General features: G+C 37.1%; 4 protein-coding genes across 5 annotated transcripts in view; 1 reads left to right on the top strand and 3 right to left on the bottom strand.

The window, feature by feature from the left end:
* Window positions 1–22,057, bottom strand: part of LOC105209938 (neutral amino acid uniporter 4) — a 62,573-nt gene extending 40,516 nt beyond the window's left edge. Inside the window, exon 1 of one of the 2 annotated variants that reach the window (XM_054232535.1) lies at window positions 21,550–22,057. The gene's annotated coding sequence lies outside the window, so the exon portion shown is untranslated. The remainder of the gene's footprint in view (window positions 1–21,549) is intronic. The other variant, XM_054232536.1, reaches the window with a different exon arrangement.
* Window positions 7,370–17,735, top strand: LOC105209937 (uncharacterized). The gene is made up of 6 exons (XM_011180605.2): window positions 7,370–10,104; window positions 13,005–13,380; window positions 13,447–13,982; window positions 16,686–17,044; window positions 17,124–17,313; window positions 17,440–17,735. The coding sequence occupies exons 1-6, from the start codon at window positions 7,437–7,439 to the stop codon at window positions 17,601–17,603; spliced, it is 4,293 nt and encodes a 1,430-aa protein (XP_011178907.2). The 5' UTR covers window positions 7,370–7,436; the 3' UTR covers window positions 17,604–17,735.
* LOC105209936 (uncharacterized) lies at window positions 14,661–15,946 on the bottom strand. The gene is made up of 3 exons (XM_011180603.3): window positions 15,430–15,946; window positions 15,280–15,366; window positions 14,661–15,019 (listed from the first exon to the last, which is right to left on the bottom strand). The coding sequence occupies exons 1-3, from the start codon at window positions 15,825–15,827 to the stop codon at window positions 14,737–14,739; spliced, it is 768 nt and encodes a 255-aa protein (XP_011178905.2). The 5' UTR covers window positions 15,828–15,946; the 3' UTR covers window positions 14,661–14,736.
* LOC105209935 (mucin-2) lies at window positions 18,586–20,876 on the bottom strand. The gene is made up of 3 exons (XM_011180601.3): window positions 20,366–20,876; window positions 20,224–20,310; window positions 18,586–20,153 (listed from the first exon to the last, which is right to left on the bottom strand). The coding sequence occupies exons 1-3, from the start codon at window positions 20,764–20,766 to the stop codon at window positions 18,734–18,736; spliced, it is 1,908 nt and encodes a 635-aa protein (XP_011178903.2). The 5' UTR covers window positions 20,767–20,876; the 3' UTR covers window positions 18,586–18,733.
* Window positions 22,058–23,219: the final 1,162 nt, after the last annotated feature.

Below are 23,219 nucleotides of genomic sequence, written 5' to 3'. Positions count from 1 at the left end.
AACGAAACCATTTAACCAATAAATATATGCTGATACTTCTTGCTGGACTTCTATATGGCTTGATTTTTATAAACTTCTTAAGCCCCCAATTTCTAGTTCTACATATACTAGAGAGATATCAATATTTGATTATACCAGTTTATACCAGTTGTTTGTTCGATTCATCAGCAACACCAACACCATTGGCGTATCGAAACCAACCATATTTTGGATATGGAGATATATGTAAAAGATGGTCTTACATCTATTTAACTTCCCCTAAGCCCAAGTAAAAAAAAAAAATGTTTGGCAAGAATAACTTCTGAATTTGTTCTAATACTCAAGAAGGCTTGGATTAAATTTAATTTGGAATTTTGGAAATTTTATTTAATTCCAAAGAAATACTCTTGTGATAAAAATATATCATGGCAACTATAAAGTAGACATAGCGACGTTATTATCCTCTGGCATTTCACACTTTTCACATTTTTACAGCTACAATTGTTGCTTAATTGCAATTTTTATTGTTTATTTGATTATGATAATAAACCACTACTCCTTCACAGGTGTAAAACTGCTTTCATAGACGTAGGTTAAACGACTCCCACGCGCCAGTTAATAGTGGAACTGTAAATACTTCTATCCATATGGAAAGTCAACAATTTAATGCTAATTTGTTAAAAAAAAAATACTTTTTGCATTTTTTACAAATTTTCTCTCAACTGAGCATCACTTGGCAACATAACCGGCAACAACTAAATACTCTGACACATATACAAAATAATAGAAATATTATTTTTTTTTTTGCAATTTTGTGAATGACAGTCATAATTGATGGCTTGAGACGAATTGCTTTCGTTTGATCATAATTCACACACTTATATATTTACAAGCATGCAAAAGAGTCATTTGCAAGAACATGCGCAAAGTGCAATCCTGTTTTATATACACCCTGTAGGAAATAGTACCATTAATCGATAAGAGGGATCAGCTGTTCTGTATATTTACAGTTACAGCAATGTTAATGTTATCATAAATTCTGTAAAATATAAAAATTAAAATGTTTTAAGCCTTAAAGTTTTTGGAAAGTCAAGAAAGACATCTTGCAGGCGTTTCTTTTTCCTAATATCTCACAAATTCGAAACGATTTAAGTACAGTTATTGAAGTAGGAGATCAATTTATCAAACAAATTAGTTGAACTTTGAGAGGAGAAGTATGTACGTCTCTCTAAGATATAGATATGATTAAGTATTTGTAAGGTATATGAGGTAGATTTATTATTGCCTCTTATATCTCTACAAGATTCTGGTTCTCACATGGGAGACCTAAAAGTTTAAATTCGTAACGGTTGATAGATTTGAAGAGAGGCTCTTTCATGGCTAAACATTTTTCGCAGTTTCTTCATTACCCATATTACGGAGTCGTAGTGCTCAACGAAACTTTTCCATAATTTGTTTTCTAAACGAATGAATGAGTTTCTCACTGAGACACATCCTTTAACTGTAATTATTACAATAACACCAACTCACTTATTTAACACATTTTTTAACATTTCACATATATGTATACACAAGCAATCTTACAGTAAGCCGTTAAATACCACCATTGCCACCGCAGCTAATGGCATTAACATTGTCATTACATTCCAGTTTCTTCTAGGCGCAAACCGTTAACAACTACCACCATTATAAGCTTCAGTCACCACCACTAACGAAGCACCACGAGGCGCTTCTACTGCGTCTGCGCGTTATGGAAAAGCTTGCAAGCGGTCAGTTGCGCGTTAGAAGTCTGCGCATGCGTTACGCGCTCGTTGAGAAAATTAAATGTATTTGCTGCTCATTGTTGCAACGCTAATCATTCCAAACTAATAAAGGCAAATTACACACTTGTGCGCAGTGAAAAACGAATCGGATGTGACATTCAAAATGGTTAACGGTTAATGGAGTACACGCACGTGAAAACCGCCTACTAAACCACAAAAGCAATGAGTGTGCGCTGAGCCTATAGATTTTGTGGCAACTAAAGTGACAGTAATGCGACTAAGTTGCACAAATTTAGTGAAAATGGTGTTGCGAATTAATGAATATAACTGAAAATGAATTTTTTTTGTGAGTGACCACTCTGTTGATCGTAGGTCTAATTTGTGAAATGTGGATATGAAATTGAGTTAATGTTAAAAGTGAAAAGTTTGCAGCTTTCTATGTCCCTTGCTTTCTTTTTCTTAAACATTTTTTTTTTTTTGTTTTTATTGACTGAACAAACCCATTATATGCAATATGGTTGACAAAACTGCTGATCAAATCCTACTTAAACCTTTCCAATCTATCTTCGAACCACTGCTGGATAGTTATGAAAACTATTGAATACCAAAAATAGACTAAAGAGATTCAGAGCATACGCGGATAGATACCAATATGCTTCACCGAATTTCTGATCCAATCCTACTTAGTATTACTTATCCAAGCTACCTTCGAGTAACTGTTGTATATTTATAAAAACTTTCGAACACCAAAAATAAACTAGAAAGAGTGGAAACATACCCGCACAGTTGTCAAAATTTGACATACCAAGGTTTTGGTAAAATTCTGAAGATTTCAAAATCATTAAATTAAAAACAATTTTGATTCCCTGCATTTCGTATTATGTTAGGTTAGTTTGGAAGCGGATCCTTGCGTTAGACCAATTCTTATTGACAGCTTTTCTTATTATGTTAGGAGGCAAAATCTTGCCTGTACTTTTAAACTAAGATAAAAAAAATTAAAAAAAAAAAACATTTTTACTATCCATTTTTTTATATCTTTTATATCGACATTTTAATAATATAAAAAAAAAAAACAAAATTCGTCGAGATACGGGCCGGTGGAGTGGGGTCTTAAAAAAAACGGTGCGTCCTGGTTGACTTGATTTCAACCCTTGCAGAGGTCTAAAACACTAAAACAACAAGATTCTTCATTAGTAAAAATGTCGTTATCGGGCCATTAAAAAAAAAATAACAAAATGGCGTCGACTTGAAAAAAAATTTTTTTTGGACTCGATTTTTTCGACCTCTCCGAGTGTAATAACACATACAGTCCACTGAACATAAATATGTATGTTCAAATATATTTAACGAGCATACATACATACATACATATAATACATACATTTATATATACAACGTACATATATTTATATGAGGCACGCATGCATCTACATGCAACATGCATGCACTCAATAAACACATTTATATGTATGCACAAGATAACCTATTGGTTATAAAAATACATTTGGGCAATTGCTTGTGTGCATTTGAAATAACCCCTTATCGTGCAACATATAAAATATACATATAGACATACACACATACATATATAATTAGTTCTTAAGATAATTCTAAAATTTGTATATAAGTAAGTAAAAAACCAAAATAAAATCAGAATGAATTAAATTCTCACTCAATGCAAGTCTATCATTGCCCCCCACCAGCGGTAAGGTTTGTTAGAAACTACATTGTTTTATACATTTTGAGAATGAAATAGTTCTCACTCAAGCTTGGTGTTTCAAATATTTTCCCCGACCCGCGGTAAGAGGTATTTGAAATCAGCTTGTTTTAAACATTTGGTCCTTCGAGCCGGATAGAGAGATCCGGAGCCGAAGAGAGATCCAATTAAGAAGACCTGCTATTAGAATATAGAGGCACCTATTACAAAATTTGGTCTTTAGAGCAGAATGTGAGCTCAGACAAATAAAAAGACCTGTATATAGAAGAAATACAGGCAAGAAAAAGTCCTATACATGAATTAGGCAAAAGACAAAAAAAAAAAAAAAATCAATTAAAAAGATTGTATGTAAAACGTATTTGCGAGAGACAATACGCATTAGTTAACTGTTATTCAAAGAATTACAGCAGCTGTGAGTCGAGGCACAGCAAGATCAACAAGGCGATCGAAACAAAAATCCTCAAATTCTTTGAAGAAAAAGAACAGTTTGTTTTTTATAAAATTTTAATATAAAAAAAAATATATGGAAGTATACCGCATTTGTTGTAGAGTTGGGAGACAACAACAAGCATCCAAAGGAATGGATACAGGGGCAAGAGCGTATAGCCCAACCGAAAAGGTGGCAGACCATTTATTGCAAGCAATTGAAAAAAGATCAGAAAGAATTATATCTATAATTGCAGAGGTAAAAGCAAATATATATATTGCTGACGAAGCTGCACTTGAAAGGTATGAAATTCAATTACAACATTTTCAAAACCTCGTGGAGCAAAATTTGGATGAGTTATCATATAAATACGACGAGAAATTTATTTATATTGAAGCAGAGGAATTACTGGTTGAAGTCGCTGAAATTGTGCGAATGTTGAAAATGCAAAGGGAATTATTCAACATTAAATTTTCGAGCCTACCTTTTAAGGCTCCAGCTATTAGTGGTTTTGACGCTGATACAAAGGATAGTGTCTTTGGTCAAACCAATAGATATGACTCAGATCCAGAAATGCAATCAAATAAATTTTCGAGCCTAATTTTCAAGGCTCCAGCTAACAAAGGTAAGGTGGAAGCTAATGGTGGAAGTACTTTTGGCACCGCTACTACAGTTGGGTCCAAGGCATATGACGATGGAAATATGCCACTGGAGAGACTTGCCGGTAATGAACAACCAACTAATGACAAATACACATTGGAGAAAGTCACCTACCCTTATGGTGATAACCCAATTACAAAGGACCTGAAAAGAAACGACGACGCAGATGCATTACATGTCAAAAAAGTAGCAACACAGAAGGAAGATGTTACTACTTCTTCAAAACGTATCACTGTTCACAGCGAAATTTCGTTTCCGCATTATATGCTGTCAGAAAAAATGTTCATGAAAGAAGAACTTATTTCAGAAAGTTCTTTAGCAGAAGAATCTCAAGAATTTCTTTTATCTGAGGAAAAAACAAATAAATTGGTTGAAGAAGAAGAAAAATATACACAAGGAGTTATTACTGAAAGTAACCAAATCGAAGAAAATATTGAAGATAAAAATGTCCAGCAATACAGAAGCAAATCGTGCAGGAGCTGGAGAATAACAATAACACCGATTGTGGCAACGATGATTGGTGGAGATATTCGTGGTAAGAAGATACCAGACAACAATACAACATATAGGAGGAAAAATAACATGCTTGATTCACGAATGAAAAAGAAATACCACAATGTGAAAAAATTAATATATAAAAATATGATAACATTACTGAAGAAAAGATCCAATGCGTTGGAAATTGATAAGAAGACATTACTACAATATAAAAGGAAAAGTCGAGAACAATTTAAACTTGCAAAATACAGTCGACAGATATTGTTTGAAAAAGTGGATGTAGTAACAACCATTTGGGAGTTACTAATACCATGGCAACTTATGTTGGAGCAGATATGGGCCATTAAAGGCCACTTTGGAATTAGGAGCACGATGCACTGGCCGCTACAAAGGCGTTATTCTTGCGGCTTCCCAAAACTATCACACACAAATGTTAATTGGGGCATCGGTAAAGACGAGGCGACGATTACAAGCTGAGGTCATCTATCCAGGAGTCACCATTGTCGCCCGGGAGAATGTTCAAAAATGAACAGGAGTCACTTCTGTCGTCCGGGAGAATGTTCAAAAATGAACAGGAGTCACTTTTGTCGCCCGGGAGAATGTTCAAAAATGAACATGTATGTTGGCGTCAAAAAGCCACACTTAGTTTTTATGCAGCAAAACATTTAGTTTTTTATTACTCTACATATTAAGAATATTAAATAAGAAAAATGTAATAACACATACAGTCCACTGAACATAAATATGTATGTTCAAATATATTTAACGAGCATACATACATACATACATATAATACATACATTTATATATACAACGTACATATATTTATATGAGGCACGCATGCATCTACATGCAACATGCATGCACTCAACAAACACATTTATATGTATGCACAAGATAACCTATTGGTTATAAAAATACATTTGGGCAATTGCTTGTGTGCATTTGAAATAACCCCTTATCGTGCAACATATAAAATATACATATAGACATACACACATACATATATAATTAGTTCTTAAGATAATTCTAAAATTTGTATATAAGTAAGTAAAAAACATACAATAAAATCAGAATGAAATAGTTCTCACTCAAGCTTGGTGTTTCAAATATTTTCCCCGACCCGCGGTAAGAGGTATTTGAAATCAGCTTGTTTTAAACACCGAGTTTTTTAGAAATACTTCAAAAAGTCAAAATAGCAAATCCAAGGCAGACACGATATAGTAGATTGTATAAAGAAAATATATACCAAATTTCGAAGGAATCGATTCAGTAGATATCATGTCAACCAACTCAAAAACAGGAGTTTCGAGAAAACGCGTTTAAAGTTTAGGATACCGTCCGGCCGGCTCGGACGCCACGTCACAAAATCGGCTGTATCTCCGAAAATAAGTCGAATTTTGAAAAATCCTTCCATGGTCATATTTTTGAAAGTCTAAACTTTCAAAATATGCAAAAAAATAGATTTTTTCAAATCCTAGACCAGAATACCCCCTTAACATTAACTCACAATTTTCTTCACTTTCGTCACATAAAATATTTTTATTTTTTTTTATTGATTTTTAGAAAACAAAAGTTCGGTAGAAGTGAAAACATAAAAATTTTGAATCTAAAATGCCCCAACAAAGGTGAAAAGAGTTTTCCACATAGCAAAAAAAATATCACTTTCAAGTACTGTACACGCAACGGTAAATAGAACTTCGAAAACAACGAAAAGTATTTGTGACTTCAGCACTATGATTAGATCAACAATTTGTAATGGTTCGATTCATATCGACAGCGTCGGCAACAACGGTCGGCACAGTGACTGTGCTAGAGTGTCTTTTCAATGTTTCAAGTGACACAGTGAGACGTTGGAAAATTCAAATTGGCGTGTGCCAACAGCCAAACTGTCATTATACTTCTGGGTGAAGTAGTTGGAGCATATACCAAAGTTTATGAGTATTCGTGCATGTATGTTGAGCGGGAAATGAACCCTCCGCAGTTCACCTGGTTAAATACGCATTTAAACATAGTTGGAAGTGAGTTTTTTCTTCTGCACATATATAACATACAGTATGCATGTGTGTGCGTGACGGCAAGTGACTGTAGCTGCGGCTGAATTTCACTTTAACACGGCGCGCTTGTGTTATTCGCATGTGAAACGGTGAAGCGAAAGGTGGTCCAGTTGAAGAATTAGAGATTGTTTTTTGTACAAATTAAAAGAGCTTAAGTGTTTGAGATTTACTTTCGTTATATGCAATGTGCAAAATTGCCTTGTGAAATGTAATTGGTTTGAGCGCTGGTGGCAAAAGTGATTATCCTTGCTAAATGCAATAAAGTAATAGTGAAAAAAATAAAAAAAAAATAAAAATATTAATATTAATTTAATCATAAGTCAAATCGTCCGAAAATGTTGTGCTTTTTCGTGGTCACAAAGTTACTCATGCTCAAGCTGCTTCTGGCTAGCATATCCGGTTTGCGCGCCTACGATTTCGGTTATCATCCGAGCGCCGAGGAATTCGATAATTTCGTGCGCGAAACGAAACGCACATGGACGCGCGATTTGCTCGCCAACGAACATCGGCGTGCGTGGACCGCTAAACCGCCCTATCGTGACCCAACCGGTAACTTCGTGCCGAAATATAATCACGACGGAGAACGTTTACAAGTCGCGACAAAACAGACCGCTTCGTGGCCAGGACGTGTGCAGCGCGTCGGACGGCCACCACAGCATTGGCATGAATTACCAAACGCGCATGCGCTGAACGGTCAGACTGTGGGTTCGACTTTTGACTTCAATATGTTCGATGTTCCAGCCGATTCTGCAGAACTTAACACATTTGATTTGCCGAGTGTGCCCACATTCACGAGTGCAACACAACATAGCGCGCATGCCACGCCCACAGCACGTCCACAACTGCATGAGACTACGCCTCATTTAAAAATGCCACCAATCAAGCAAAGTGTGGGTAGTGTGATCGAGATCGCTGCTTCCGATGAAGCGCAAAAACAAACTCAACAGCAGCCGAACCAAAGCTTGGAAAACCTTACTAAGAACCATACCGAGACGCAGTTTCCACTATTTTTTACCAATCCCAACACTGGTATCATATATGCGATAACAGAGGTGGGACACATGCCGGATACCGTTAGCGCAGTGCCGACCACCAATGATAGCATACCGATTTATATCTCGAAAGAACAATACGAACACGATCTGTATTTGCAACGCAAATATTACGAAAGAAATTGTCAAATTCCCACTACACTGGACGAAATTTCCACCGCTCCTGTTAGCACAACTGTTACCTCGGCGATCTCAGCCGACTCGAATAGCACGATGCGTTCACAAATCATACGCCTTCAAAGACCCACAAACAGTCCCATAACCAAATTCCCAATCTCCAAGTTACCCACAACTCTACACAAGCCACCGCCCGTTATGGTGCAGACCGAGTTGACGATCAGCGATCAAGTGCAATTGCCAACCCGCAAACATAAGACTAAAGTTAAACGTAAGAATAAGAATAAACCAAATAGACCCGGCCGCAAGCCAAATACTCAGCCAACAGGTCTCAAACAGAATGAGTTGCCGCAAATCATCAAAGGTGTGCGTGCCTCCACACCGAAACCGCAAACAAGCACCGAAAAACAGCAAGTCGCCACACAGCTGGAGAAGCCGAACTTTACAAGCGGTGTCTTTAGCAAGATGGTCACAATGCAGGAGCATCGTTTAAACAAACGTTCCGTTACAAATATACGTGCATATGTGAATGAGCCGCGAAATTTGACAATGACAGATCAGCAACTCAAAAATCAGGCTGCTTTGACCCCTGCCAAAGAGATTAAAAACGTCAAAACATTAAGTAAACCAACGAAGACTGCGGCGAAAAGACGACCCAGAATCAAGAAGCGACGCGCAAAAGTGGGGAATCACACTGATATACAAAGGCTAAGCAATAGTGCATATAATCGTACCAATTGGGAGCTGCCCAAACGAACTGTACATAGAAGTAACTCAACTAAGTTGAAGATTAAGCAAACAAGCGTGGCTAATACCGCAAATCAAACACTCAGCCACAATACTACAAAACAGTTACCAAGTTTAACGCTGACCACTACACAGACTGATAAAGCGCGGAAGAAGAAAACAAAACATAGACGAAAGAAGAAGAAGGATAAAGTGGAAAAGAGAGGCGAATTCGATCTCTTCGACTTTGGCAAGGACGAAGATGATGACGAGTACGATGAAGATGATGATGACGACGGAAAAATCGCACATCGTAACGAAGATGATGAGGAAGATGACGATGAAGAAGACGACTCCTACGAGGATGATGAAGCAGCTTACTTCGACTATGCAGCAAGTAATAAGAAAAAGAAGCGCGGCAATCATAAACAACACAAAGAAGATAGCACTTCTGCAAGTTCGGAGTTGACCGAAGATTACACGGAAGAAACAGCAGAGCAGACAGAAGTGGACACAAACTCCATTGTAATTGATGATGGCAGTTCAGCGGAGCCCAGCGCCGACTTCGGTGCAATGGAATCGGAGGAAACGGTCGTATTTAGTCCGCCCACAACAACTACGATGAAACCAGTAATACATACTAAGGCAGCTACCAAGAAACGCATACGCAGACGTCCTTCTTCTAGTGATGTCTCAACATCCTATGAGGATTACGAGGATGAAGACGAGGGTGGCGTTGGTAGTGGTATAGGTGGATTTTTTCGTATGATCTTCTATCCTGTGCAAGTATTTATGAACGGTATGGCAGATAATTTTGGCAATAAGGAGTCTGAAGAGGAACAATACTCCTATCCGACTTATACAACTTATAACAATGGCATACAGCCTATCGAGAGTGATGAGGACGAGGAGGAGGCACACACAAACTCACTTAGCAGTTGGTTGGGTTCATGGTTTGGCTTCAATCGGCGCACGAAGAACATTGGTAGCACAACACCAGTACCGCCACCACCATCACCAACACCTACTGAACCACCCAGTTGGTTTGAGTCGTGGTTCAATTTTGGCAGCAAACCAGCGTCGGAGGAGACGAGCGAAAATGATGACAGTAAGTGAAATTTGCTGCATGTGTGTGAGTTGTTGTTATTACATGTGCATTTATGTCAGACAAATGAAGCATAATTGCGATGGTCAAATTGTATCTTGATTACTCAGCTCTCTTATGTAGTTGACAGTTTAATTGTGAGAAATTATCACACTTTGAGTGAAACGTATGGTTAGTTCACCAGATGACTAGATGAAAAATTATTCGTAAATTTGTTTTTGCTTCGTTTCTTTTTCGCTAAAAAACTCGCTCGTTAAGTCGTTAATAACAAAGACCTCTCAACTTCCGCTAATAAACTCACTGTGAATATTTGGTCACTGTTCTTGCAGTTGTGGACACTAGGCAGGGTTGATATTTTATTTATAATATTAGATTGTTCGCAGTGCAAAAATTATAAATTTTGAGTTCCGGCGAAAATAAAATGCTCGGAATTACTAAAATCCGTTGGTAAAAGTACTGAGAAACCGATTTGTCCATAATGTTGAAGAATAACTCAAATTAGACTTCAAAAGATGATAATAGTTGGACCATTTTCTTGAAAATCACAAAATAATAATATGTAATTTATTATTTTGTGTGGTCCAAGAACCCAATAATCCAGAAATTTATTTTTTAATGTCATTATGTATAGATACAAACGCTACCATTTTTAGTGGACCCAAAGCCAAGTATTTCGTTATGGTTTTAACTTCCTTCTATTCAGTACATCCCCACTGTATAACCTTTTTAACCATATTTCTGGTTATAACAGGAATCACACATTGTGATTGGCGTTGCAACCGTTTAGCCGGTTATAGCCGAATCGACGATAGTGCGCCACCTCTCTCTCTCCTTCGCAGTTCGGCGCCAGTTGGAGATCCCAAGTGTAACCAGGTCGCTCTCCACCTGGTCCCTCCAACGGAGTGGAGGCCTTCCCCTTCCTCGGCTTCCTCCGGCGGGTACTGCATCGAACACTTTCAGGGCTGGAGTGTTTTCGTCCATTCGGACAACATGACCTAGCCAGCGTAGCCGCTGTCTTTTTATTCGCTGAACTATGTCAATGTCGTAGTATAACTCCGTTGCCAATGTTCTGAGGACCATAAATCTTGCGCAAAAGTTTCCTCTCGAAAACTCCTAGTGACGTCTCATCTGATGTTGACATCGTCCAAGCTTCTGCACCGTAAAGCAGAACGGGAATGATAAGCGACTTGTAGAGCTTGATTTTGGTTCGTCGAGGGAGGACTTTACTGTTCAATTGCCTACTCAGTCCAAAGTAGCACCTGTTGGCAAGAGTTATTCTGCGCTGGATTTCGAGGCTGACATTGTTCGTGTTGTTGATGCTGGTTCCCAGGTATACGAAATTATCTACGACCTCGAAGTTATGGCTGTCAACAGTGACGTGGGAGCCAAGACGCGAATGCGCCGAAGACAGGAGATATTTCGTCACACATTAGACATATGAAAAATTCTCCTAATGTGATTTAAGAACAACAATGGGATCAAGAGACTGCTGATACCAAAATTTTTGACTTTCTTTTATTATTCTAAATAAATTTGCAATTATTCCAAAAATTAAGTTTGAAATTCGCCATATTGCATTCCTGATTTTAAACTTTGAAAAAACCGACACTGGGTTCCTAATCAGTAACCCCGAGTAACAAGTTTCATGCGATTTCGATGAATTTTTCAAAAACGCGTCCGCAATATTGGATCAGTCAATTTGAATTTAAAAAACCGAAACCGATTTCAATGAATTTTTAAAAATGCTTATGGGGTTAAATGGACCTCCAAAGCGACTCCAAAAACATAAGATACACATAGTAAGATCTCTAGGTCATAACCAAATCTTTTTTTTGTGTGGCCGTGTAATCATTTGTCATATATGTAGATCCCGGTAATGTCAATTAGGTCAACTCTATGGGCTATTTTCAACTGTAATATCTATAGATCAACTGTCAAGGTTGAGCAAAATTTAGAGAACTTTAAGTGATCGTGGGATGGTATCCTAATAGAATTCGTAAGGCGCCCACCGTCTACTTAACTTTGCAGAATGATGGACTTGTCGGGCAATATCAAGACAGAAACCAGAAAAATAATGGTCAGCCGAATATCGCTTGGAAGTATAATTAATTGCCTTTTTTGAATATAGAAGCTCAGTCAATTGAGTTTATTTCGTGGTCGGCTTATGAACTCATCTTTATTTAGACTTTTGAAACTCAATATACACTTAAATCCTTTGAATATTCTTTAAGTACTTAATCTCTTCAATTATTTGTAGCTTTAATCTTCTTTGAAGTCAGTCAAATATCCCTCCATTGAGCGGATATTTTTTCATGTACCAAGTTAAATTTTTAGAACAAGTGACACTCTCAAATCACTCAACGGTGAGTGTGCGTCCAAGAGAGGTTTCACTGTATTATAATTACTGCCTAATTGTTCATAACATATCAGAAAAAAGTATATCAAGCAACTTCATTAAATTCAATAGCAACTTTTTCATAAATTGAGATATCAATCACTACTACCTAAGAAAAACTTACTTTCAACCGGAGCAAAAGTAAATCTCTTTCACTAATTACTACGCAGAGGTCACACCAGATCTCAACTCACTTTTACGGCAATTAAATAGTTCAGCCAACCCGCCCAAAACGCACAGATTTTGATATATAAACAAAAACACAAAAATTTCAGCAAAAACAACAAACAAAAACAAAATCTACGAAATTACACTCAAATTCTTTCTGAAGCTTAGCATATGTAGTAGATATGTAGATGTGTATGTATGAATCTGTTTAACCATACATAATTATCTAAAGTGCTGCCATTAAATCTGCACCAATGTTACGCTTTCTGACTACATACACACAAAGGCGTATACGAGTACACCCGAAGCCCGCTTGACTTGAGTTTCTCTTTCGTTTCAGAATGGTTCTTCGGTTGGTTTGATACGAAACCGAAGCGCCGACGCAAGACTACCACAACCACGACCACAGTGCGCACACCAGACGCACAAGTGCCGATTTTGACGATCGTCGATCCGCTGAAAAATCCACAAAATTGGATTGGCATTTTGGCACATCACATCATCAATTCCACTGCGACGACAGTCACACAAAATCCCATTATGAACGCGATCACACAAAGCACCGTTAATCCAGATGTGCCGCGCAAGATAACCTATGATCGCTATCAAATATGGCGCCTAAAGCCGTTGGACGATGCACAAGTGCATGCATTGGAAGAGTACAAGAAGAGTGAGGATGGCATTAAGCTGCAGTGGCTGAAGGGACCCAGTTTGCGGTGAGTACAATAAGACTTGATAGAACTTTTTCATTTGGAACTAACATTTTCTTGTATCTCCCACAGCGGTCTAACAGACGTTCTGGTGCCACCAAAGCAATTACTCGACTTCGAGGCTAGTCTCAGTTTCGAATCGATCGCGCATGAAGTGCTCATTTACGATGTCGGCAAAGCGATCGTTTACGAGCAGGCGCAAGAGCAGTTCCACTTCAATGCCGCCATGCGTCCGTTTAAAAACAACAAGAATCAACAGAAACAGCAAGCGATGACCATGTCTTGGCATAAATACTATGAATACGATGATATTATCACACACTTGGAAATGTTACGCATGCGCCACCCACAACTCATTGAGTTGATACACATTGGACGCTCGTATGAGGGACGACCGTTAGTCATAGTGAAGATCGAGTCGAAAGAGCACGCGGCTAGTGTAGCTGCGAGTGAAACACAAGTGACACACAAAAAGTTGAAGAGCAAGAAACAACCGAAAGAGGCGAACGCAGTGTTCATTGAATCGGGCACACATGGCCTAGAATGGATCGGACCGGCCACATCGCTCTGGATGATCAGTGAACTGTTGCGACTGATCAAAAGTAACAGTGAGTTGATAATATCAAATTAAATTAAACTTGAGGTATTGAAGAAATCTAAGATGACAGTATGTGGGTCGATTAAATTAAAAATTAACTTCGAATTATAACAGTTTTGAGGATGAATTCGCATTACGGCAGTGGTTTCATGGTATCTCAATCTTAGTTTTACTTTGTCAAGCATTTAACAAAGCTAGAAAGGGGTCCTTAACAATAGATTCATCCCGTTGTCTTGTCTTTTTGCAACATAAAAAAATTTTGGGAATACAGCTTTGGTAACAGTCTTTGGACCAAGACCGACTGTCTTTGTTTGATGCTAGTTCAAGACGAGGGTGTCACTAAGCTCGGATCAAATTCAAGGAGAGACAATGAAGTTGTTTCTGATGAAAGAGACGCCTTCTCGTAAATAGTTTCGAATGATTTGGATAAAATTTAACGTCACGACAATTTCAAAATCTTTTATCTTTTCGAATTTTATCTTATCTTATCTTTTCGAAATTCGATTTTTTAAATTTAGTTGAATATACAGGCCGACTTTATCATCGAAATAAATTCTCAACCAGCCTCTATGTTCAAATGGCTTGCAGTCTCCAAGAGTGAGCCAATAGAGGTATAATAGCTTCAAGATTACAACAGATTACAATTAAACTTCGATTTTTTCGAATTTCGAAATTATTATTTCACTGAGATTAAATGAAACACTAAATATTTACGTTGTTTACTTTTCACATAATTTAGTAATCGTTTAATTCTTCTTTGAAATTCATTCTTCTTTTAGTATGAGACTGCGTAAGTAGAGTAGTAATGTGGGTGGTTGTTTCATTTCAAGTGGTATTGCATATAATTTGGATTGTTTATATATTTCACGTGCCTTGTCATCAGTTATGGTAACGGTAAACTTTTTTGTCACAGTTGCACAATGTGATCCCTTGCATGGAGTAATATGTTTCGAATGCAGCTCATTTGAGGTACCACTCATTAGATAGGTGAAAAACATAGTTATAAACATAAAACTGATTATGCTTATAACTATGAGTTGCGATTTCCTTAAATGGGAGAAGATAACAAAGGTCAAAGGTCAATCAACATATCTTAATAGACATATCTTAGGCAATATGTGAAAATAGCATAAGTCGACTTAAGGTATTGGTGACATTTGCAGTTACTCTCACTAACTTTTTCGAGACTCGATGTTGTATTTGATCTCAAATGCTGCTTTAGAAGCGATATTTAAAAGTCAAGATATATTAGACATTACGGATCTTAACATAAGTCGACTTAGGCCACATTTATATTTGATACACACCTATTCGAATGATAAATTTTAACACTCAAAGCACATGTCCATTCGACCATTTTAAGCCAAAATAGTAGGATAGCTATAATTGTGAAGCTACGAAGATTCATTAAACGATCAATTAATTAAAAGAAAATAAGAGTACTTAGCACAACATACGCTATGAAACTGATTACGTTGATCATGTAGGACATGAAGTTGCTATTTGTGTTGCAACAACCTGTGCCACTATTACACACTTGTGACTCTGTAGCGTCCGAGCAACAACAATGCTTGATTTCGTCGGTGTCCTGCTTGCGCCGTTGTCCTCCGTTCGGTCGATATTTTCGTTTATACATCGGCCCAATATCGCACGGTTTGCAGGCGCAGTTGTTCCCGTTAGATGGTGCATATTTTAGTGAGGGTCGTTCAGGCGGCGTATCGGATAGCTCGTTGTAACAACCGCTGGCTAAACGATCCTCACGAAAACTCGTACACTTCTCACAGGGACACGCTTGAAATCTGCATTTCCCTTCCCGTCTATTTGCATAAGACATTGCTGAGCTTTCTGTAAACATTACTGTTAATTTTGGTTTTATTGCATTTTAGGTGAATTGCAAGTATGGAATTTGTGTAAAAAATAATCTGACATTGCTTGCAGAGTAGGCTTGTTTCACATTACAACGATATATAAAATGATTGAACGACGAGGGGATGGGAATACATATGTAAAACACAATAGGGTTGTCTGTAGAGAAATGTGTAATCGGGCGTTGAAAATATCAAGAGAAGAAATAATAAATAAATTCTCAATAAAAATTTCAATTTTGCCTACTCACTCTAAAGAATCTTAGATTTACATTATATTTAGGGTCCAAGATGGACTGTCAAAAAAGGTAATCAAGACCATAATTTCAAAACCACCTCATTCTCATTCGCTTTGATTCTGTATTCAATTTAGAGCATGCGGAAGTAAGGACCCGGAACTATTCTATCGGTTAGATAAAGTAATTCCCTATTCCGATCTCTTTTTATATCTATGAGTTTCAGAAACTTAGTCCGACGGTGTTTGGACAGATTTTTAGATCACAACGGTCGGGAATGCTTTCATCCAACTTCTATATAAGAATTAAAGTGAGCTCTTTAATTAGTTCGTGCGAAATCCATCAGCTATTCGAAATGCCTCATGGTCGTGTTCCTCTAGGAGGCTCGGGTTTATCATTTGCTCTATGTGGTGATGTCTCTATTTCGCACTCAGATTTGTTCTCTTAATAGCGTAGCTATACTTTAGACCACGGTCGTTCTCTAATAATAATACAGATCCATGAGAAGATTTATACCCTCAGAACCCCTTAACATCTTGATCGAATGAGTTTTAAAACCCATATTTTTTTTTACTTTTGAGAATTTCTAACCAAATTTTGCTTTATTTACAGAGACAAACGTTGATAATGAGTATATTAAAAACACGACCTGGTACTTTATGCCCATACTCAATCCCGATGGTTACGTGTATAGTCACCAATATGATCGCTTTTGGCGTAAAACACGTTCACGACATATCGCACGCCGTAATGGTATTATAGACTCAGCAATGACTTGGCTGCAGCAAAAGAAGGTAGCAACCCGAGTTTGTTATGGTGTGGATTTGGATCGCAATTGGCACTACCAGTGGGGTAAGCGTGGTAGTTCAAAATCGCCATGCAATGAATTGTATGCGGGACCCGGACCATTTTCCGAACCCGAATCCAAGGCGCTATCGGAATTTCTAATAGATTATCGTAAACAAATTAAGGTGGTTACTATAATTATGGCATATTATTTTAGAGAGTTTCTAAATTAAATTTTTTTTTGTGATTTTCACTTTCCTTTAGATGTACATTTCACTGCAAGCTTATGGCCAGATTATTTCATATCCTATGAAAGCGAACACTTCTTTCAACGCCGAACGCATTGATGACTTTCTCGATGTGGCGATGGTGGGAACGGATGGATTGCGTAAGCAAGGCAGCAAATCGCGCTATAAGATTGACTCGACCAGTGATCTGGTGGAAAATCGTTCAGGTGAGCAGAGTTACATATTTTGTACATATATATACATATACACTTGTGTCAGCAGGAAGTGTTTTTTGCCGTTACTTCATCCAACTCGCTCTGACTTTTACTTTGTGCACATTTCTTTGTAAACAGGTTGCTCTGACGCATTCGCGGCCTATGAAGTTGGTATACCCTTCAGCTTCACTGTACAGTTAGCCGACAATGGTGTACATGGCTATCTGCTGCCGAGCGCTTCTATAGAGCCAACCGCACGTGATGCCTTCGAAATAATTACTGCAATGGTCGATTACATTTGATGGCGCCTCGGAAAGCATAGACTAGATATATGTACTTATATAGCTTGTAACTGTGTATATTTGTTTAATTTGTAAATATTTATGAGTATTTATTGAATAGTAATATAACGGCATATACTTAATGAGAGGAAGTATGCGACTTTAGTAAGAATAAATCTAGTTTTTTATTCATTAATATACACGGGAACCATTTAGAGGCGGGAGCCATAAAGACAGCTCTTCGACTATATGTGAATTGTACAATTGTACAAGAAGTTAGATTCAAACTTTAATCAACCACTACTGATCTGGCACAGAGCTTCGCAGAATCTCGAAAACACAATGTAAATATATGAAAAGAACTATTTGTGAACCTTGACCTCTGAGCTCGGCAGATACACAAGGTTATCGGTTTTCTATGACGAAATTTTTATTGGATTAGTTTTTATAAATGATTCCGAATCAGGAGATCGCACATGGACTTCAGTGACTTTTTTAATGTCACAGGAATATCAATCAGAAAAAGATAACTCAGAGCCCATAAAACTATAAAGAGACAACACTTGCTAACCACAACGGCTAACTACGGCTTTAGTGATACAACCTCGACCTGAGAGACCTTGTGATTGCTCAAGTCTGGCAAGAGTGAGAAAAGATCTTTGCGTATCTCGAAAGTTTATCTGTCTTGTAGTTCCCTAGGGACTCAAACGTACCGTCTAGTGAGCTCAAGGCTCTTATATCGGAGTGATTGTAGGATGTATCTATGGATTTTATGTTTTAAAAGTCGAAAGTATGTGGCTCCTTGGATAACCATTATGAAACTGATTATGAAACTGACTGACCTTTGCAGGCCCTCAATAAATGTCACATTTTCTATAAAGTGAGTAATATAAGTCGTATTCCCGGGTTCTTCAACTTCAATTATCCTTCATTACTGTTTCACACTTATGTTAACTTTAACCCAACCGGCCCTAACCTCACTCCGACATTGTAAAGTCTCAAATTTTATCAAAAGTAATATTTATTTTCAAAAAATATTTCACAATACAATAATTTATATTTTTTACTTAATAATTTTTCCTGTTGCACACATATATACATATGTATTTTTCAACTTAATTCTTCAACTATGCCACAACTGCGGTAAATCTTCAGTCAGTGTTTCTTTGTATGAAATCTCGTAAATAGATTATCAAAGTCGGTGGTTGTTTCATTTCTGTTGGTATCGCATACAACTTGGATCGCTTGTATATTTGGCGTGCCTCATCGTCCGTTATGGTAACAGTAACCTTCTGTTGCTCCATGCCACCGGATAGTCTGTTGCTGGTTGTTGACATTGCAGACTGACCCCCAAAAAAGCTGGGCCACCAGTACGAAGTCGAAGAAGTCTTAGTCTTTTTCGAGTCTTTATCTGTTTTCGTCTTTGTGGTCGTCGTCTGACGCCAATTAAGGAATGGTAACCAGGAGGAACGGGAAACATGCGCCTTTTGTATCAATTCAATTTCAATATTTTGTGTTGGCTTGGTACTCCACCCGAAGGATGGCATCCAGGAGGAACGTGCTTTAGTTGGTTTGGAAGAAGTTTCAATTTCTTTCGTTGTTGTTGTTGTAGTTTTAGTGAAGTAACTTGTCAATGATGAGGGTAGGTTAATTGAAGGCGTCCAGGAGGAACGTTTTTTTGTTGGAGTTTGTATTTCTTTGGTTGTTGTTGTTTTAGTGAAGTAACTTGTAGACAGCTTAAAAGAAGGTCGCCATGAGGAACGCACTTCAGTCTTTGTAGTTGTAGTCTCGATTTTGCTTGGTGCCTGTCCCCACTTGAAGGATGGTAGCCAAGTGGAACGCGTCACAGACGTTTCAATTACTTTGGGTGTAGGTTGACTCCACCAACGACACGGCATCCACGACGTACATGCGCCAGCCTTTTTGGGTGGTTGCTCAATTTTCTTTGTCGTTGTTGTTGTATTCCATCTAAATGTAGACATCCATGAAGAAGACGTTTCAGACTTTTTCTCTTTTGTTGGCGTCTGACTCCACCAACGACAAGGCATCCAAGAGGAACGTGTCTCCGTGGTTTTCGTTTGCTGTTCAATTTGTTTTGCGGAACTTGTACTCCAGCTAAATGTAGGTAACCAAGAAGAAGACTTCTTAATAGGCGGAGCAATCTCTTTTGTTGTTGTTTGTCGCCAAATATGTGTCGTAACCCAAGACGAGCGTGGCTTAGTAGTCTCTGTTTTGATTTCTTTCGTTGTTACCTGACGTCCGCCACCGAAAGGTATCCATGAAGAACGTGTTTCTACTTTGCTAACTGAGGTTTTGACATCTTTGGATGCGCTCGGGCTAGTGGAACGCAGCGTCCAAGAGTAACGGGTCTTAGTCACTTTGGGTGGTTCACCCCTTTTAAAAGAATACCAAGCGGCGGAGGTTCCCGACTTCACTTTAGTGCCAGGTTGCGCCGCTGGTTTGTCGGTCGAACGCTTGGCCATATATCTTTGAAGGCATGTCGTTCCAGCCGTACACAATATTAGCAGAAACAATAAAGCTAGTATGCTCACAACTGTCACTCGCGTGTTTCTAAACTTATAATGTGAAAAATATAATTAAAATCAACTCAGCGTATATTGTAACCACAACAAATTCATACCTATTCGATTTATATACTCTGATGGCCAAAATAATTGTACATTTCAATACGAGAAGCCAAAAGACGATGGCGGCTATTATTAAAAATCTATAAAGGAACAATTGTAGGTGCTGCCATAGCTTACATGTTAGCTTAAACTTACGCTATAAAGCAAATTATGGTCATCATAAAGGAGAGAAAATTGTGTCCTGTATTGCAACAACCTTTACCCGTATTACAATCATCTTCTGTACACTCGCATTTATCCGTTTTGTCCGTATTACTATCGTCATCTAAACACTTTTCATCGGATTTAGCAGTTTGTTTGTATTGCGGCGGCGAAGGTGGACATTTACGTTTGTACGGCACATCCGTTTCCTCTAGACATTTACACTGAAATTGATATTTTGGTATTGGCCGCTCTGGCGGCGTATCGCGTTGATTGCCTTCGGCATTGCCGTTACCATTTCCATTTCCGTTTTCACATCGCAGTTTGGCGCACATCTGGCACGGGCATGGCAGTTTTTTACACTTAAGTTCACGTAGAATTTCTGTGCAAGTCATTGCGTTTTTTGTGCTTTTTTATTTTTTTTTTTTTGCGTTTAACAATTATTTTTACATGTGTGCATTTTTCAAAATTTCAAAACAATTTAAATTTTCTATTGACATTGGAATCGCAGATAGATTCGTTCACTTTTTTTTTTTGGTAAATTTGTAACTATTACTTATATTTGTGTAATAATGTGCATAGTGTTTGATAAATACATATTTTATAATAAAATAATAACGGGTAGGCTTTAGTATAGTATCCCCGGGGAGATTTAAGTTTCTGGGGCGCCAAGATTTGAGTTCACTTTTAGGTAAATTAGCCTAAAATAAACACTTTTTATTAAATAAAAAAAATTGATATCTCGCTCCGTTTACGAGATATCGAGCGTTGAAGTTTGTATTAACAGCGCGCACCAGAAACTAAAATCGTGCCGTATCCCCCGATTTCAGTGTTGAAATGGGTACGGTTGAAAAGAGGAAGATCTCCAGATTACGATTCCTGTTGCCGCAGGAAACTTATAGTTTTCGAGATGTTCGCATTTAAAGTTGAAAATTTCACAAATTTACATTTATATAATGCGCTTATTATACACTTACACTTCACTAAATTGTTTACACATATTTATTTGAAAACAATTAGTTTAATATTTGCTTTAAAGAAGCCTTTTAATTTTTACACAATTTTGTTTATATGCACAGCAACCATGTTGACAGATATCAAGACAGAACCCTGAAATCGGGTGATACTATACTAAAGTTTCCCCATAATAAGAGTTAAATAAAGTATGTTTTACTTACTCCGACATTTATTAAAGGTGAAACTCATACCTGCTCCTTCTTAATTGCGGACAAATGAAAATCAAATATAAAGCTTTGAGTAGCAGGTGTGAGGTTTGTGTTAATATTTTTGTCAAATATGTATATTCATATTCACCGCTAATATTCACCATATATATATTAATCTTGAGAAAAATATTTAACAAATAGATATTGCAAAGAAAATGATACATAAAGAAAAGAAGAAGAACATTTAACTACACAGCAGCAGTGCGCATATCTATTTCTCATTTGTTTCGCTTGAGTTTTGGTATTCCAAAGGAGTTGCTATATATTTCCATTGTAAGCTGCAAATTCACAATATCCCAACGGAATATAGCACTAATAAAACACAATATTATAATAAAGTCTTAAATTGTTACAACATACGTATAAGTATGAAAAAACACAACGATGATGTCAAACTCAATACAGCCACTAAACAGTTGCCGCGATTAAAATTAACAATTTACTTTCGATTACTGATACTCCCAAAGCACCTTATACACAATAAAATTAAAAATAAATTTTTAAAATTAATAAAATTAATAAAAACACAATAATTATTATATTTTAACACTTTCAATGTGGAGCAGTAAATTGCGACGCGAATTTTCAGCACACAAACGGTAAACTACAATCAAAATGGTGAGCTGTCAAAATAGCGGAAATTGTATGTGTATTTTCTTTCACTTTGTTATTTTAGCCGAGACACACACCAAATGTTTGACAAAACTGCTTTATCGGTAGCGAAAATAAATACAAACAGATTGGATAGTGCTGATAATTTGAAATTAAATAAATTTTACAATTATTGTGTTTAAAGCGCTAAATAATGCATATCAAGTGTGAAAAAGGAACTATCTTATGGATATTCTCAAGATAGGAGTGTGTATTGACGAAATTTGTCAATTACAACCTGAAACTTGTATTCAGGCAGTGCTTCACAGCGGAGGACGCTCTTGAAATGTAGTTTATTTTAATAATTCCTCACTGCCACAGACGCGCTTGTGCTCTAATGTTTTCGACATTACTCAGCTTAAAAGAAATAAATAATTAGCTATAACTCCGATCTTTGTTACACAGCAATTGTGTTAAGTGGACCAGTGAGACCAATTAGACACAGACAGCCAGGGTAACGTAAACTGGAATGTACCAGATTTTATATTCGGTCAACTATTACATCAAATTATTTATGGAATATTTTCTGTCGCTACAATAAATACGAATCACTTTATATAAGGATTACAAAGCGCCAGTCTCCTTTCACACTTAACTCAGTAACTTTATGGACTAACTACGCTGTGTACTGTATAAATAAGAAATCTCTGTTGTACCATATAAGTAAAGGAACTACCATTATTTAATAAAGACAGTTCTTTATTATTAATACCTTTTGTAGGAGGTTTGGTTTACATTTTTGTGTTGCTTTAGAAAAGTGCGTTCGCCATTTAATCCACTGTACAAATAATAAAGAGGCACTGCTTGAAAGAAATAATATAATAACATTAAATAATAAAAAAAAATAAAACACAAATAAATTAAAATACATTTAATTTTGATTATTTTTTGCAGTTTCTTTTTATGTTATATGTATATATAATTTTATCAATTAATATTAATATAAGTATATTGAATATAGCATATGCTTA

This window comes from Zeugodacus cucurbitae, chromosome 5 (genome assembly GCF_028554725.1).
Source record: "Zeugodacus cucurbitae isolate PBARC_wt_2022May chromosome 5, idZeuCucr1.2, whole genome shotgun sequence".
Lineage (NCBI taxonomy): Eukaryota > Metazoa > Arthropoda > Insecta > Diptera > Tephritidae > Zeugodacus > Zeugodacus cucurbitae.
This window is presented reverse-complemented; position numbering and strand designations above follow the sequence as displayed.